Here is an 18,058-nt window from a genome sequence, read left to right as displayed (position 1 = left end):
AACATTTTTTAGATTTTTGGACTTCCACAATTAAAAAGAATTTTTGAAGTATAACTTTTATCCATCTGCCCTTAAGTGTAGGAGTACTGTTTTCTAATAAATTTGTTTATTTGCAAAATAAAATTTAACAAGTTAAAATGAGAAATTTGTGAAATAAAATTTAAATTTACTATTAGATATTGCCTGGCCTCTGAGCTTGCTACCATTTTGAATAGTATCAATATATATTGTCAAAATCTTTAAAATATGCTTATATTTTGAACTTCTTGATTGCTACCACCAAAATAAAAAGTAACTTTTTGTTAGTCATTTAAATAGAAAAAATTTTTAACATAGCATAAATTCATTTATTCATTTGTCAACGTAGATGATTATTCTGATTAACTAAGGGTTGATTAATCCACTTTTGAAGTTATATTATAATAGGTGTGTAGGAGAGGGTACAAAGTACTAGGAGAGCTCTAAAGAATTCTAGTAACCAGTTTATCCAACTGTGCTTTCAACGTGCTTTGAGGAGGACTCAAATAGAACCAACATAGAAAGCTTGCCAACACATCACTTAGAAAGCAGAACACTTCAGAAAGCCCATGAGAAATGACAAGTATAAAGATATAAAATTTTATTAGAAACTTATAAAACGGTATTGGTCTTTCACTTAAAGTTTTATAAACTTTTTACCTCTTGTCTTTGGTGGCTTTTTCTTTTAGTTTTTTAAAATTTATTTTTATTCAAAGATATTTTATTTTCCCAATTACACTTAATAACAATTTTCAATATATGGTTTCTGAAATTATAAGACGTACTATTGTCTCCCTCCCATCTCTCAGAGATTTTAAGCAATTTGATCTGGTTATATATGATATACATATAATATGTATATATTATCATGTAAAACATACTTCCATTTGGTTATAGAATTAAGATAATACTCATATAAAATCAAAATCCCCAAACAAAACTGTAAATAAACTAATGTTAAAGAGAGTATTCTTTGATTTGCATCTGATACAAATAGTTCTTTCCCTGGAGGTGGTTAGTCTTTGTTCTTTGTTCAGAATTGTCCCTGCTCAATTGTATTCCTGAGAGTAGTGAAGTCTTTAACAGTTGATCATTGTACAATATTGCTGTTACTGTGTACAATAGTTTCCTGGTTCTATTGATTTTGCTCTGCATCAGTTCATGTAGATCTTTTCAGCTTTTTCTGAAGTCATCCTGCTCATCATTTTTTATAGCACAGCACAGTAGTATTCCACCAACAGTTTGTTCAGCCATTCCCCAATTCATGGACATCCCCTCAATTTCCAATTCTTTGGGTGACCTTATTTATTTTTTTAAAGATATTTAAAGTACCTCTAAGGGACTTCTGGAAACTTTTTTTCTTCTCTCAAGGAAGCTTTTAAGGTACAAGATCTGTGCCTTCTTATCATTCACACCATTCGTTCTATATCTCTTCTCACATTCTTGTAGTCATTTGTCTTTTTCAGGAGGTACCTTATCCAGTACCTTTACCAGTACTGGTTGTCATTTCTTTTAAGGTCTTCTGTCCACTAGTTCAGGATGAGCAGTGGGCATACCTCTTGCTTCTCTCTACCATTTCCAGACTTTCCCTCTACTATTATTACTCAACTACCTCTCTTCCTTTGAAGTTCATCCCATTCTGATCTTTGTTGCTGCCATCTCTTAGCCCCCCAGATATATACTCTACCTCTTTTATCAAAGTATTTCAGTAGCTGGCTCATACTTTAATCCCTTCTACAACTTTTCTATTCATCCTTGGGATTGATGATCTCTTCACTCTTTCTTCAGGCACCCCAACATCTTAGTTAATCTGGTTCACTAGGCTTACTTCACATAATCTCTGCCTTCCACAAGGGATGTTTTAGGTCTCCTAATTAACCCAAACTATACTCTTACCCATGGTCATGGATTCTGAAAGTTATTTCTTTAACCATAATCTCATTTCCTTCCTTTTCCTATCTTCATTCTTCCTAAAACTGTTCATCTTTATTACAACATCCAGCCCTTTCAGCTTTCCCCAGTCTTGTTTTGGCTTCACTCTCCTCCCCTCAGTCATTACTCTTTAGCTAACCATTTCAACTACTCATTGCCATTTCCCCTTGATATTTTTGCTCTCCTTGTCTGCTTTTCACTTATTACTTGGTCCTTAAGTATGAATAGTACCTGTCATGTCTTTTCTACCTATTCTACTGAACAGTAAGCTACTGCTAAAGAAAGCCATATAATTGTACTAGATGGATCCACTAAAAATGCATGTTTTTTAAGGCCAAATGAATCCTAAAGTTTACATGTCATTCCTTTTATTTTTCCCAAAATGACTCTATTCATATTTCCTACAGTGGCCATCTGAAACTTTTCTCTTTTTAAAGCCACACATTTAAATCTCCACATTTTTCACTGATGATTTTGACTTGTATTTTACTTGGGAAATTAAGACCTTCTTTTATGAACTTCTTCATCTACCTTCATCTAAACCTCATTACCTTTTTATCTCTTCACCCCTGGGAACTCTCTTTCTTTGTTCCAGTTTCAGAAGATGAGATGACCCTTCTTTGTGCCAAAGTTAAATTTTTACTTGTGCTCTGTTTCCTCTCTACTTCAGGAGGTTCTATTCCATCAGTACCTTTCTCTTCTATTCATTATCTTCCTTTCTAATGTATGCCTATAAACTCCTGTGTCATGCCTGACCTCATGTTTAAGAAAACCTTTCCTTGATGTTCGTTCACATCATGATCTTACACCTGTCTTTGCCTTGGCTTTAAAACTCTTAACAAACATTATTCATGTTTCCTGGGTGACGTTTTTCCCTTTTTTCAATTCATTTCACCAACCATTTAAGTATGTGCTACCTGTAAGACACTGTGACCACTGAGGACAAGGACAAAAAAATAGGTCTTGCCTTTCAAGAACTGCTTGATGTTTACATGCGTACAAATTCAGTGATACAAGATATTAATAAAATAATTTCAAGAAGGAGATAGTGCTAATAATTAAGAGGATTGGGAAGGGCCTTTTGTAGGAAGTGGTATCCAAGATATGTCATAAAGGAAGCCTGAGAATCTGTAGGAGTACTTTCAGGGCAAAAGGTATTATCTGCAAAGACAAAAGATGAAATGAAAAGGGAATGTCTGGTAGGGAAGTGTGGCTAGAATAGCAAGTTTATGAAGGTTAAAGTAATATGAAATATGACTAGATAGGAAAGTGGGACCCAGACTGGAGATAGGCCGCTGGTTTTTTCATTTTATCCCAAAAGCAGTAGGGAGTTATTGAGAGTCTTTGAAAAAAATTCAGTGACATAGTTAGATCTATAATTTAGGAACATGGATTTGGCAGCTTTGTGAAGGGATACATTGAAAAGGAAAGAGATTATATAAAATCCATGAGACCAATTAAGAGGCTTTTGAAATAGTCTCAGCAAGAGGTGATAAGGACCAAAGTCAGAGTATAGAGGCTGGGTGAAAAGGGAGTAGGAGACAGCTACAAGAGATGTAAGATAGGTAGTAGTGACAAGACTTGGTAACTGAGTAGGTTTGGCGAGGTGAAAGTGTCAACAGTAGCAGAGTAATTCTAATAGAAATGGGGAGGATGATTGTTTAGGGAAAAATAAATATTTCTATTTTGAATGCATGAATTTGAGAAGCCTACCTTATATCCAGTGGCAATGTCTAGTGGTCATTTGGCAGTATGGTAGTGGAGTCCAGAGAAGAATGAAGAATTAGAAAAATGTGTTAGAGCTAGCTATTATGAGATCATTGGAAACCTTAGAGTAATTTTAGTAGAGTGACAGGATTAGAAACTGGATTATCAGGAAAGGAGGAGTTGATAGGAGGAAAGTAGAGATGAGGATTATAGATCACTTTCTAGGAGTTTGGTTTTCAGAGGGAAAAGAGATACAGAATGATGGTTTGAAGGGATTTATAGGACTCTGGAGATTTTTCCAAGCATTGGGGAAACCTGAGAATGGTTGTAGGTAGGATATTAGAGCAGGAGAAATTGAAGAGGAGAAAGGAAATAATTGAAGAAAGAAGGATTTTGCAAGAAACAAGGGAATGGGATAAAGAACACAGAGTGCCTGAATTAGGATATAGAAACTGTGAAAGGAGAGAAAATGAAGGAGTCTGGATAGAGAAGAATTTCTTTATCAAATCTTCATCATAGAACAAAGGAGAAGATAGAATGAGGCATGATGAAGAGAGGTTTCAAGATTTGTAGTTGAGGGAAAAGAGGGAAGTTGCTATAGATGGCTGCTGTTTACATGATAGGATAGTGAGATTTCTCTTCAGCTGAAAGGTCAGGAGGAGGTAGTATAGGAGGAGTTGAGGAGAGAGTAAACAGTTTAGCATAGTTATTATGGAGAGTGTGATAGAAGGAACAAACAAAATTGTGTAGTAGTGAGAACTCAGTTAAAATTCGATTATGTAAATTTCTAATGAATCCATTTAATAAAGTTGTAAGACTCATTCGTTACTTTCTCCATAAGTATTTTTTGCCCCCTATGAATAGGGCTGAAGTAGACAGTGAGAAACAACCTAGTTTGGTGTAACTGAAAGTGACTGAATAATTATAGAATCAGATCTGTGAAGGGAAAGAAGAAACACCAAAGAAGTGATAAACTAGGAGAACAGGGAAGGAAACATAGCAATCCCATCATAGTGAAGACAAAGAATGGATAGGATGGATAAGGCAGCATAAGAAATAAAAGAATATTGGGTTATGATTGGAGAGAATAATTTCCGAGTGCTGGGTCATGTCTATATAACAGTTTGGGGTGATGATCTGGTCAAGGTTATGACCCTGAGTGTGTATAGCTGAGGAAAATTAAAGATGGACTTATTGGAAGTTTTAAAGATTGATAAACTGAGAGGCCAGGGTATTCATGGGGACATTGACATGAATGGTGCCCCAGAGGATAGGAGTAAGTTTGGAAATAAAGACTGAGCCAGGTACTGAACTTCCTGAGAAAGGAGGGGGATTGACCTTAATAAATATTAAGTTAATAAATACTAAAACTAGTAGTTAAGCTGGTCATAAATGTAAATGAGAAAACCTCAAAAGAAAATGGGTTAAGTGAAGGTAGAAAAGAGACAGTCTGAAAGTATCACATTTATGATCTTGGTCATCCTTGACCTTCTCTGTACTCTTGCAACAAATTTCCCTACATCTCTATCTGCAGTCAAATGCTAAGTCCTGGAAATGCTACCTTCTAGATATCTTCTTTCTAGGAATACAGTCTTTGGCCTAATATAGGTCCTTATCACCTTGCCTGGACCAACATGATATATTAAAACGCTTTTTTAAAATTATAAATTTAAATCTCAGCAAATAATACTTCAATATACAAAGAAAGGGAATTTTATGTGATACTGTGAACTTTCACAGATCAATTTTTCCCACTATATATGGCATTTTGTATAATCAAAATTTAATATAATAGTCCCAACACTGTCTTGTTTATCCATTATCTCTTCTGAACTTCCTTGTCCTTTTATTTTAATTTTTAAGTGATTAATTAAAGTTCCTTTATTTTCTTTCTTTTTTAGTATCACTAACATCCTATTTCTTCTACCAACACTTCTTTCCTCATCCCCTGCAAATAAAAGCACTCTTGCCCTACCTCAAGTATAACCATACAAAATAAATCCACATGCTGACTATATCTAAAAATATAAACCTCATACTTCCCCTCTGTTCCATCACCTTTCTCCCAAGAGGTGTGGGAAGCATGATTCATCATCAGTTGTCTGGAGTTGTTAGCATTTATCACAGTTCTTAAGTTTGACGTAAAATTTTCCCATTTCTATTCGTTATACTCTGTATTTAAGATTTCCTCATTTCTTGGAATCCATCCCTTTCATCATTACTTATGATGTGATAATATTCCATTACATTCAAATAACATCATTTGTTCAACTATTGCCCCATTGATGGATACCTGCTTTGTTTCCATTTCATTATTATAATAAAAAACATATTTTGGTACATATGAATCCTTTCCCTCTATCTTTACTCTTTTTTTAGATATGGGCCTATGGGCACTGATAAGTCAAAAAAGTATACACATTTTAGTGGCTTTAGGAACAGTTCCACAATTATTTTCAGAATTACTGGAATACTTCACATTTCTAGCAACAGTTCATTAATGTACCTCTCTTGTTACTTCTTTAGTAATTGTCATTTTTGTGAGGTATGAGGTAAAACCTTAGAATCTTAGAGTGTAATTTGTATCACTCTCATTATTCATAATTTGGAACCTTTTTTTATAATTTGTTGATAGTTTGAATTTTCTCTCTTGAGAATCAGCAGTTCATATTTTACCATTTATCTATTGGGTAACATCTCATATATTTGTATCGGTTCTCTATATGAGGTGCCCCCAAAGCTTTAGTGGAATTTAAAACTGAATAAAAGCTTTTGGGGACACCCTACATATTTTGGATATTAAACCATTATCAAAGAAATTTGATATGAGGGTATTTTTCCCAATTAACTTACTCCTTTGCTAATTTTTATTGAATTGATTGGTCTCATGTAGAACTTTTCAATTTTATAGAGTCAAAATTGTTCATTTTTTCTTCATTAATCCTTGTCATCACTTCTTTATTTAAGAATTCTTACAGTTGTGGAAGTTCTTTTCTTCCATGTTCCTCTAATTTATTTATTATATGATCATATCTAGATCATGTATCCATTTGGAACTGATTTTAGTATATGGTGTGAGATGTTGGTCTAAATGGGTTTCTGCCTAACTGCTGCTTTCCAGCTTTCCTAGAAGTTTTTATTAGTTGAAGTCCTTAGTTTTATAGAACACTGGGCTTCATGTTTAATTGTTCTGGGGTTTTGTGCTTGATCTTATTCCAGTAAATAAGTTTTCTGTTTATTAGCTATTACCAAATAGTTTGATGATTACTACTTTGTAGGATGGTTTGAGATCTAGTATTATAAGGCCCCTTTTCTTCCCATTTTTTCCTTATGATTTCCCTTATGATTATTGACTTATTGTTTCTCTAGATGAATGTTGTTATTTTTTAAATCTCTAAAGTAAATGACCATTTGTCAGTTTGGTGTGACACTGAATAATTAATTTGAATAGTATTATCATACTCATTACATTGGTATGACCATACTATGGATGATTAATGTCTACAATTATTTAGTCATGTAATTTCTTTTAAAAAATGTTTTGTAGCATCATAAAGTACTGTATGTGCATTCTAAAAGTATTTTTAATGTAATTTTTTCTATTAATCTCTTCTTGCTGAGTTTCATTGTTAATATACAGGAAGTCAGGAATTTTGTGAGTTTAGTTTATATCTTGCCATATTGCTGACATTATTATTTCAATTAATTTTATTTGAATATCATAGATTCTCTGAATAAACCATCATATATGTCTTCTATTAGAAAGTAAAAGTTTTGTTTATATTTATTCTCTCAAGTTCTTTTTGTCATATTCCTATAGAGGGCATCTCTAAAATTATATAAGAGTGATGACAATAGTTTTTCTTGCTTTATTTACCCTTTGATCTTATTAAAAAGATCTCTGGCTTTCCTTCATTCAACATAATGCCAGCTTTTGGTTTTATGATATAAAGGAACAATCCTCCCCCCCAACTCCCATGATGTTTTAAATTGTATACTATTGAGTGCTTTATCTTATAGAAATTTCACAGATCTGAACCTGATTCATAGATACTAAGTGAAGAACAGTTAGAAATTACAGAAAAAGTCGGTTTGGAACATGTCTTTTATTATATACATTATATAGAGTCAGGAAAACTTCTCAATTCAAGTAAAGGAAATATAGGTTGTTTTATATTAAAAGAGCCATAGGAATGCTTAATAGAAAACCACTGTTTGAAAATAGCTTTGCACAAGTAGTTGCCAACTAGATAAGGGGCTGTGGAGACTTCCTGGAATGTTTATCAGGTCTGGGAGTCCTGATTAGCTTCAGCTGTGCTGTCAAGGGCAGTGCAACTTTTGGCTATCAGCCTGTATCCCTAAAATTTTGATATATCGTCTCATTTTTCTTATTTTCTTTATGAAAATTATTTATTGATTCTATGTTTTGTTCTTTGACCTACCAATTCTTTAGGTTTAAGTTAAATAGTTTGTTTAGTTTTGACTCCTTTCCTCAAAGGCCTTTTATTGACCATTTGTGTGTTTGTTGTAGTAAAGAATATATTTAATATTTATACTTTCCTATATTTGTTTCTGAGGTTTTTATGCCCCATGATATGAATTTTATAAAAATGCCATGCATAACTGAGAAATATGCATGTTACTTTTTTCAGTTGTCGCCTAAGATATCTAAAATTTTGTTCTTCATTATTTTTTAGATTTATCTAGCTATTAAAGGAACAGAAATAAGTCTGCAACTCATAGTTTTACTGTCCATTTCTCCCTTTAATTAATTTTATTTTCATGTACCTAGATGCTATGTCATTTGGTGACTATATATTATTGTTGTTCACTTGTTTTTTGTTTTGTTTGACTCTTCATGACTGGGGTGGGGAGGTTCTTGGCAAAGATACTGAAGTGATTTGCCATTTCTTTCTCCAGCTCATTTTTACAAATGAGAAAACAAGGTAAACAGGGTACTTTTATCCACTGTACCATATTGATATTATTTTCATTAAGCATAATGTAGTTTTCCTGATAATTACTTTTAACTATATTTTAACTGTTGCTTTGTCTGAGATCATGATTGATACTCATACATATAAAAATTTGCCTAAAGCATAATAATTTTAGGTTCAAATCTTCATTTTAATTGTGTAAATCTTTTCTAATTGTATTTATTTATTTATTTGTTTGTTTATTGGGCCTTAACTTCTGTATTGGCTCCTAGGTGGAAGAGTGGTAAGGGTGGGCAATGGGGGTCAAATGACTTGCCCAGGGTCACACAGCTGGGAAGTGTCTGAGGCCGGATTTGAACCTAGGACCTCCTGTCTCTAGGCCTGATTCTCAATCCACCGAGCTACCCAGCTGTCCCCTAATTGTGTTTATTATAAACAATTTATCATTGGCTTCTCCTTAATAATACATTCTGCTGTTGCCCATTTTACAAATGAGCCCACCCATTCTTATTTATGATTTTTGTGTATTTCCATTATAAAATCTTCAGCTATTTCCTCTTTTCTTCTTGCCCCCCTCATTACAATAAAAACTAGAGTAGAAAGAGAGATTCTGATCAGTAGTCAAAATCTATAATTGAAGTGTTCTGTTCCTACTACTCTGCCCTTCCTCTCCCAGACCTTAATCTCCTTACATTTTCTCTCTTTTTATTCATCTTTTATGATTAACCTTCCAAGTTTGTATTACTTTTGGCTATTCCTTTTCTACCTCTATTTTTCTCTTACAATTCTCTGTTCTCTTTCCCTAGCCCAGCCTTTATTACTTTTTAATTTAATGTTGTCTCTATAGCAAACTGTGTGTATGTTCAACTTTTTTTTTATAGGACGTCATGAGATGTCTACTACTTCCATTCTTTCTTCCTTGTTTGTATAGTCTTCTTTTCTCACACTCCATTTGAGACATAGTAAGTTCTTGACCTCTTTTCCTTTTTTATTCCATAATGTGTTTGTTTTTCCTGCCTTTCTTTTCCTCTCTTAAAACAGAACATGGCCCTGTATCTAGCCCCTTTACTTGTCTTTTTTCATTCTCTTTGTGACCCTTGAAGAATGAAAACTATTAACGTGTAATGGTGTTACCATTATGTGATTCCTCTAATTGTTCAGGTTTACCTTTCTAAGTTTCTCCTGAATCCTATTTTTGCATGTCAGGATTTTATTTCTCTCTTGTCTCTTTTTCAGGAATACCTGAAAGTCCTGTTCTACATTTCAGTAGGATTATACTTCATTTACAGGGAAAGTTGTGGTTGGTTATAAGCCTTTATATTTTGCCTTTTGGAAGATTTTACTCCAAGATTTCTTCTCACATATTATTTGCTTTGTAGTCATGTGTCATCCTAACTGTGACTCCCTCGTCCTTGAACTACTTCTTTCTGGCTATTTGTGGTATTTTTTCTTTGACTTAGATCCTTGAGATAATTGACCATGGTATTTTGGTGGGTTTTGTTTATTTGTTTACTTGAGGAGGATGAGAAGATTAGTGGATTCTTTTTTCACTTTGCCCTATGGCTTTAGGTAACATTAGAGAGAGCATGTGTGTGAATAGAAAGCCACCCTGCAAGCCAAGAAGACTTGAGTTCAAAGTCCCATTTCTTATACATCCTAGCTTTAATATTATAAACAAGTCATTTAACCTCTTAGTGGTGTCAAACTTAAATAGAAATGGTTGCTATTGTTCAGTCATTTTTCAGGTGTGTCTGATTCTTTGTGACCCTGTTTGAGGTTTTTTTAGCAAAGATATTGGAATGGTTTGCCATTTTATAAACGAGTAAACTAAGGCAAACAAGGTTAAGTGACTTGGTAAGGGTCACACAGGTAAAGTGTCAGGGCCCAGATTTGAACTCAGGAAGACAAGACTTTATGACTTCTGGCCCATTGCTCTAACTTAGCTAAATAGAATTGGGGACCACCAAACCACTCATAGGAAGGATCCCTGCAAGCTTCATATTGACTTTGTTTTTAAATGTAGTGTTATCTATGTTTGATATTTTTGTTATCTATTTCTCCAATTACATTTTAATAAAGTTCACCTATACCTGAGAGTGTTTCAAGGATACTTGACACCTCTACTTTAGGCAGTTGTCTAAAATTACCAATTGTAGAGAAGGCACAAAATTGCACTGAAATTGCTTTGTTTAGGAATTCCCTTTACTATTGAGATCATAGATTCCAAAGTGTTATAGTGGGTAAAAAAGCTCAAGTTAGAGTATGGAAGATGTAAGTTCTAATCTAATCTTGTATTTATAAGTCATGTTACCCTGGGAAAGTTACTAAACATCTCTCAGCCTCAGTTTCCTGATCTGTAAAATGTGGATAATAATAGTCCCTGCCTCCTTTGCTTTTTACATATCTCATTTAAGACCTTCTTAAGATTGGAAATCTCAGGACACTTTTAACTTTTTATTTTTGCTAATCTTGTCTCATTGAACTATTTAAAGTTCTGTTTGGCCCATTTTGTTTTTCATGGAGTATAATATGGAATCAAGTTTTCCCCATTATTTTCTAAACAATTTATTCTTATTTCATTTTTTCTCTCCTGAACTCTTTTTAATTTCATTTTTTACCTCTTGTTTCATTTCTCCTGGTCTTTCTTATATGTGGTCAAACCATTTTTTCCCTCTGGGACTGATTATTTGTTACAGGGATTCTTTTCTTTTGGATTTATCTCATGGGCTTCTCTTAACCCTAAAGTATTTCTTCTCTATATTCCATATTTTCAGACACTTCTTACTTTGGGATTTTGGGCCTGGGCTAATGCCTCTAGCTCACTTAAAAAGTTGGATAGGTTTTGTTTGTTTCTAAACTAGATGCTGAGGCCTCTGCTAGTCTGAATGCTGCTATTAGGCTTCACCTGTTCTCAATCCCTGGTTTCTATTTTAGTCTCTTAGTTGGTTCATGCAGAGTCTGCTGCCTGCCAGATTGAATGGAACTTCCATTTCTTTTCATTTTCAATTTTATTGGTCTTTTTGGTGTCCTTTTCAGTTATTTACTGAAATAAGAGAGCTGACATCAGCAGCTTAATAAAAAAAACTATAATATTCTCTCCATCTAAGTCCCTTATCACTCTCTAATCGATACACATAGCTATTTCCTTAGGTATGTTTTTTTTTTTTTTTTTAGATTTTTTTTTTAAACCCTTGTACTTCGGTGTATTGTCTCATAGGTGGAAGATTGGTAAGGGTGGGCAGTGGGGGTCAAGTGACTTGCCCAGGGTCACATAGCTGGGAAGTGGCTGAGGCCGGGTTTGAACCTAGGACCTCCTGTCTCTAGGCCTGACTCTCACTCCACTGAGCTACCCAGCTGCCCCCCCTTTGGTATGTTTTTGATGAGGTTGTTCTCCTGTTCACAAACCTTCAGTAATGGGAGATATGTTTTTCCTTCTCTTTTCTTCTATACCTTAACAGGTTTTTTAGTTTCTAAGAGTTTAATCTCCTTTTAGTGACCTTTTCTTATTTACATTGTTGTAGTAATTCTGTTTTCTTGGTTCCGCTTTGCATTAGTTATTATAAATATATTGATGTTTTCATGAATTCTTCATATTCATAATTTCTTGCATAATATTGCACAATAATATTTCACTACATTCATTTGAGTGTTTTGAGTTTTTTAAGCCATTCTGCATTCAGTTGTACAAATTTGTATCTAATTCTTTGGTACCTCAAAGTCTGTTGTGAATATTTTCTTTCTACCAGGAGGGAAAATTTTGCCAAGGTTTCTATTCTTGCTTCATCTTTCTTCCATTTTACCCTATTTCTTTTATAGCTCTGTTCCATCTTTGTACCTTGATTTTTTCCCCTCAAAGTTCCTTAGCCTACCATCTCTGCAATGAGCTTGGCAGATTGTTCTGGAAATAACTTCAAACTTCTTTCCTTCTTGCATTGATGACCTTATATTCTTTATTCTTCCCTTTCCTCCTTCCTCTCTATTATACACTCTTCCTAAAACTCAGGCTAGAATCTGAGTTCTTTAGAAACTTTAAGCTTGATGCTTGCCTTGACTAGTACTTAAGACTAGCTGAAAGCTCTCTTTCCCATTATCCTTTGGAGAGGGAAATTTCCCTGACCTCAGAATTGCATCAGGATTTTCATATTAGAAATGAGATTTCAAGATAAAGTCTAATATAAGTTAAACTGTGTTCCCCACCCCCACCTTCTCATTCCACTCCTAGTATTGTTTAATCTCTTACTCATTTGCAGCATGTAGAAACTTCAGTATTTCATGTAATTTCCCCTACCTTGCTTTTTATTTTTCTGTGATTTTAAGCCATACCTCATAACAACTCTAGAGATGGGTTCATCTATGAGGAATTAGAGAAGAATTACACTAAAATTAGAAGACAAATTTACCTTAAGGAAAATAATGCCCTTCACAAAACCTTTTTACTTTAGCACTATAAAATACTTATTTATGTTTGTCCTGTCTACTCTGTGAAAGTGTGAATTTAGGAATTATTTTTATTGCTTTCTTTGTAAATCCTTGTTTTATCAATTATGGTGCCTTTGCAAGCAGTATTCACTTAATAAATGCCTCTGTTCAAAATTATAAGGTATCTATTGACATAAAAATAATAAATTTGTATCATATATATTTTAAAATTTAAATGTTATTCTTAACTGATAGTCTTTGTTTTTGTATCACCTTAATTTCCAAATATATCCAAAGCAATCTCCTTAAAAAGATTAAAAAAGAAAGGAACAGAAAAAATGGTTTAATAAAACCATCCAAACCTATTAATTGCTTTGGACATATATACAGTTTATCACCCCGAGGGGAGGGAAATACAATTTCTCAACTTTTCTGCAAGATCAAGCTTATTTGTCATCAATTCAGTGTTCAATCTCATTTTTATGTCACATTTACATTATTGTAGTAATTGTGTGTATTGTTTACCTTATTTTGCTTCCTTCATTTGCACGTATCATTTTGAATTATCTGCCTGTCATTTTTAATGTAAAATAATTTTTGTTAGAAAATTGCAATGTTCTTAATTGCTGTTTTAAGTGTTTTGCTTAGATGTATAAAAATGTGATCTCTTTATTTTTCTAGTTACTGGACCGTTGTCAGAATTACAAATAGCTTATGTTTGCAGAGAAACGTTACAGGTACTTTTATATATAGCTGGAAAGATAATTTGACATATGAAAATTGTGTAAATAAAACTATATTAGAATATAGTTATTGTCCTGCCCCAAAGCAAGAAAATGGATAAGCTAAATTATTGCCTTATGGGTTCTGATAGCCTTGTATTTCCTTGTTAGGCTGTAGAATAGATGGTGTTCACATAAACTCCCTTGATAAATAGTGGTAATTGGAAGTGGGAGAGGGGGAGAAAATTCTTGAATATTCTTTGATTTCTGACCTTCAAGTCGTTTGAGCTAGGGAATTCCAGAAATTGAGTTGGATACCTGGAAAGATCACCTATCCAAATGTAGCTCTGGTCATATATACCCAATAAAACAACATCTTTGTACCATTGTGCTAATTTAAAGAAACTGCATTGTTAGTGGTTATAGTCTTACCAACTAGATAGTTGTGTCCCTCTTCCAAAGGCACTAAGGAAAGCTAGACTGATTGGATATATGAGAGAAAAATATGAAAAGGTTGGTGGCTTTTAAGATTTTTAGGAATTAATGTACATATTTCTGGCTAGTATCAAAATCAGTCATATATTTTGCTTGGCTCAAGAATAACTGATAAGCTAGGGAGGGAAAAACCAGAAACTTTATGACCAGCAAAATTGTTTATATATAACAGCTTACCCAGAAAGTATGTTATTGAAACTAGCAAATTTTATCACTTTAAATTTAAAACTTTTTAATTAATCAATTACAGTTTTTGCTCAGTATATTGACTTACAATTAAGAAAATTGTTAACTTTTGTGTTTGTCAATAAGATCAAAGCTCTAGAACTGGACAAGACCCAAGAGGCCAAATAGTGTAGTCTCCTTATTTGTTGTCTTTTTCTTCCTTTCTTTTTTAACCCTTACTTTCTGTTTTAGTCATAACTTATGACAGAAGTGAAGGACTAGGCAAACAGGGTTAGGTGACTTGTACAGGGTCACACAACTAGGAAGATTCTGAGGCCAGATTTGAAGCCAGGTCCTCTGGATTCCAAGCCTGGCACTGTCTACTGAGCCACCTAGCTTCTCCCTCTTTATTTGTTTCCAAGTAGCTTGTTTAGAAATATAAACAGCATTTTAACAGATGCCATTTATGGACTTTTTGCCTATTTGACATATTGACCTAGTCTGAATAAGAAGAGTCATTGCAAAGAAAATTAAATATTTTTATAGTTCTTATTACATGCATGAAGAAACCTATTGTACAACAGTATATACACATATATGTATGTATTTAACATGGGAGAGTAGATAGAAAGGTAGCCTTAAAGTCAGGAAGATCTTGGTTGAAGTCCTACCTCTGGCATATACTGCCTATTGACATGGTCCTTAACTTCTCAGTGTAGTCGACCAGCACTGGGAGTTAAATATCTAGCTTGGGGGCCAACTCAACTCTCAAGTGCAGCTGAACCTGTAATTGGGAAATACTTAAAATAAATAAAAATACATTAAAACATAGATAACATTTTAAAACTAAATCAATATGCAGGACTACAGAGATCTTTATGTGCAAATTAGTGTATCCCTTTCTATTTTAGTTGGATACCACTGCTCTAGAGCACTCTTTATTATTATTATTATTATTATTATTATTATTATTATTATTATTATTATTATTATTATTAAGGTATCTTATTTTCCCAATTGCATGCAATAACAAATTTCCACATAAATTTTCTGAAGTTATATGATTAAAATTGTCTCCCTTCTTCCCTTTCCTTCACCCTCCTGGAGCTGGCAAGCAATTTGATCTGGGTTATACATATATCATCATGCAAAACATTTCCATGTTGTACATTTTTGTAAGAGAATAATCATAAAGACCAAACCCCCCCCAATAAAAACCCAAATAAATTAAAGTGAAAAATCATATATTTGGATCTATATTCCAATTCCAACAGTTCTTTCTCTGTAGGTGGATATCATTCTTTGTCATAAGTCCCTTATAGTTGTCCTGGATCATTGTTATTGATGAGTGTAGCTGTCTATCACAGTTCATCATCCCACAATATTGCCGTTACTGTATACAGTTTTCTAATTCTGCTTATTTAATTCAGCATCAGTTCATGTAGATTTAGGCCATTCTCTTAAGAGTTAAGTTTTCAGAGAAGGTGTAAACCTGCATTGGTTGAAGGAGTTTCCATGCCTAGGAGTTCCCTATACCAATAAAATCACAAGTGGAGTCTTATCACTCTCCTTATCACAGTTAAAAGTTAGAAAGAAAGATAAGCAAATTAATTGTTTTACTATTATTTCCAAAACTCATTATGGTTTTAAAGTAGAAGAAAAGGCTTTGGATTAAGTGTCAGGAAAACTAGATTTTGTTCTCAGTGCTTCTATTAACAAGGTGTATGAATAAGTCACTGAATCGCTCTCTGCCAAGTCTTTCTCAACTGTGAAATGAAGATCTAAATGAGATGAATGTCCTAACCTAGGGGCTTCCAGCACCAGGGGGAAGGTATTGTGAAATTTTTCTAAAGGGACTACAAATAATTCTTTGAATCAATAAAGAAACATTCTTTTAGACTGAACAAATAATGTACCTCACATATGTATATATTATTGCTTTTGAAATTGATAAAATAAAAATTTATTTTAAAAGGCAACTTAATTCCTGGTAGCATTTTTGTCATGTTCTCAATCAATAAAATTTCTCATACTTGGAAAAAGTTGGGAACCACTAGACTACATAATTCTTCCAACTCAAAAATTCTCTAATTTAAAATTTCTACCTTAATTAGGAAGTCAAGCCAGGTTTTTCCAACAAAAAGTTTCATTTATTCATCTAGTGAGCATTTATTAAACACTGTGTGCCAGTATACTGTGTACTGTGGACACAAAAACAAAATCACCTCTGCCCTCAAGGAGCTAATATTCGATAGGAAATGTTGAAAGTTAGATTTATTTCCTTTTCACTTTGCCCCTTGGGGCACTTCATTGCTAGAGTACGATAGATCCATGTGACCTGAATTGTACTGGGCCTGAAGTTCATTTTGGAAATGGTCCTGGTATGGTGGTAGTGGAAGGCAAGGTCTAGATTTGCTTCTCTGTTTTGCAGAGTCACAGCTTGACCCCTTGCTACTCCTTTAATCCCTCAGCTACAAGCCTCAACTTTAATATCCTAAGAGCCAATACAGTAACATGTTCTGATCATCTTAGATTAGTAGTAAGATATAACTTAACTACCCTCCAAATTTGAACACATAGCCCAACTGTCTTAAGTTTACATTTTGGACTCTTAAGCTCAAAATATTGGGGATGAAGTGTTCACTTTAATTTAAGCTGCAAAATATAGATATTCCCAGTTACAATTTAATTCTTCTTTTGTCTTCAAATAGCCTTGATATTTATTTTCAAATCCAGATTTATTTGAACATGTAACTTTCAAGGTTTTATGTAGAATATTTAAAGAAACAAACTTAGATTTTTTTAGGGAGGCAGCAGGATACAGAAATAACACTGAACCAAAAGTCAGACAATCAGGTTTCAAATTCCAGTTCTGCCAAACAAGTCATTTTACTAGTAAACCAAGTGAGTCAACTGAATTTGGCCCAGAACTTGAACTAAGAAGAATGTCCAGTTTTGAAAAGGAGATTCTATGATTTTAATTTACATGCAAATTCCCTAAATTGCATTTTAAGCTTTTAGTTTGCTTTTTCCTTGTTCTTTGTGAGAGTAACTGGCTGAAGGAACCGTAATTGAATAAATATTACTCAGGAAAAAATTACTTAAGACGTAAGTAATTTGAATTGTTCTGAAATTCCCATAAGCTCTTTTTCCTTTTCCACCATTATTTAATTATTCTTAAGCCCTTTCATCCCTAACAAGTAGATTGGGGAAGTCTCATTTACTACCGCCAAAGAATGGATGGTCCCCTGCATCTTGATAAATGTAGATATATTACTATGTAGGTTGGGTCTCTCCCTGCCCTCTTCCCCTCACGCAGCTGATAATTGGGTAGAATACTCACCTTTTGCTTTTTCCTTGATGTTTAACATTATCTCATACATGAGATTTAGGAGGTCTTTCACCTGTTTATACCCCAAATGATCAACTTTTATATTGATATATATGGTAGTATGAAGAATAGAAATATTATTTTAGACTTAAAAGGTCATTCATTTTATAAAGATATTTTATAACTTATTGTTACTTCTTACTATGTATTAGTTATGACATAATATGTTTAACCATCCTTCTTGGATAAAGATGATTGGAAAAGTTTGTATATGTGTAATTATAGAAAGAACTAACAAAACCAGGCAAGCCTTTCTCAATAAGGAGAATGAT

General features: G+C 33.5%; 1 protein-coding gene across 1 annotated transcript in view; it reads left to right on the top strand.

Moving 5' to 3' along the window:
• Nucleotides 1–18,058, top strand: part of MAP4K5 (mitogen-activated protein kinase kinase kinase kinase 5) — a 232,703-nt gene that overhangs the window by 138,598 nt on the left and 76,047 nt on the right. Inside the window, exon 6 of the mRNA XM_044664786.1 lies at nucleotides 13,695–13,750. Within this exon, the coding sequence (XP_044520721.1) occupies nucleotides 13,695–13,750 (56 nt within the window). The remainder of the gene's footprint in view (nucleotides 1–13,694; nucleotides 13,751–18,058) is intronic.

Source organism: Gracilinanus agilis, chromosome 2 (genome assembly GCF_016433145.1).
Source record: "Gracilinanus agilis isolate LMUSP501 chromosome 2, AgileGrace, whole genome shotgun sequence".
Lineage (NCBI taxonomy): Eukaryota > Metazoa > Chordata > Mammalia > Didelphimorphia > Didelphidae > Gracilinanus > Gracilinanus agilis.
The sequence above is the reverse complement of the archived record's forward strand: the minus strand, read 5'-3'. Positions and strand labels throughout refer to the sequence as shown.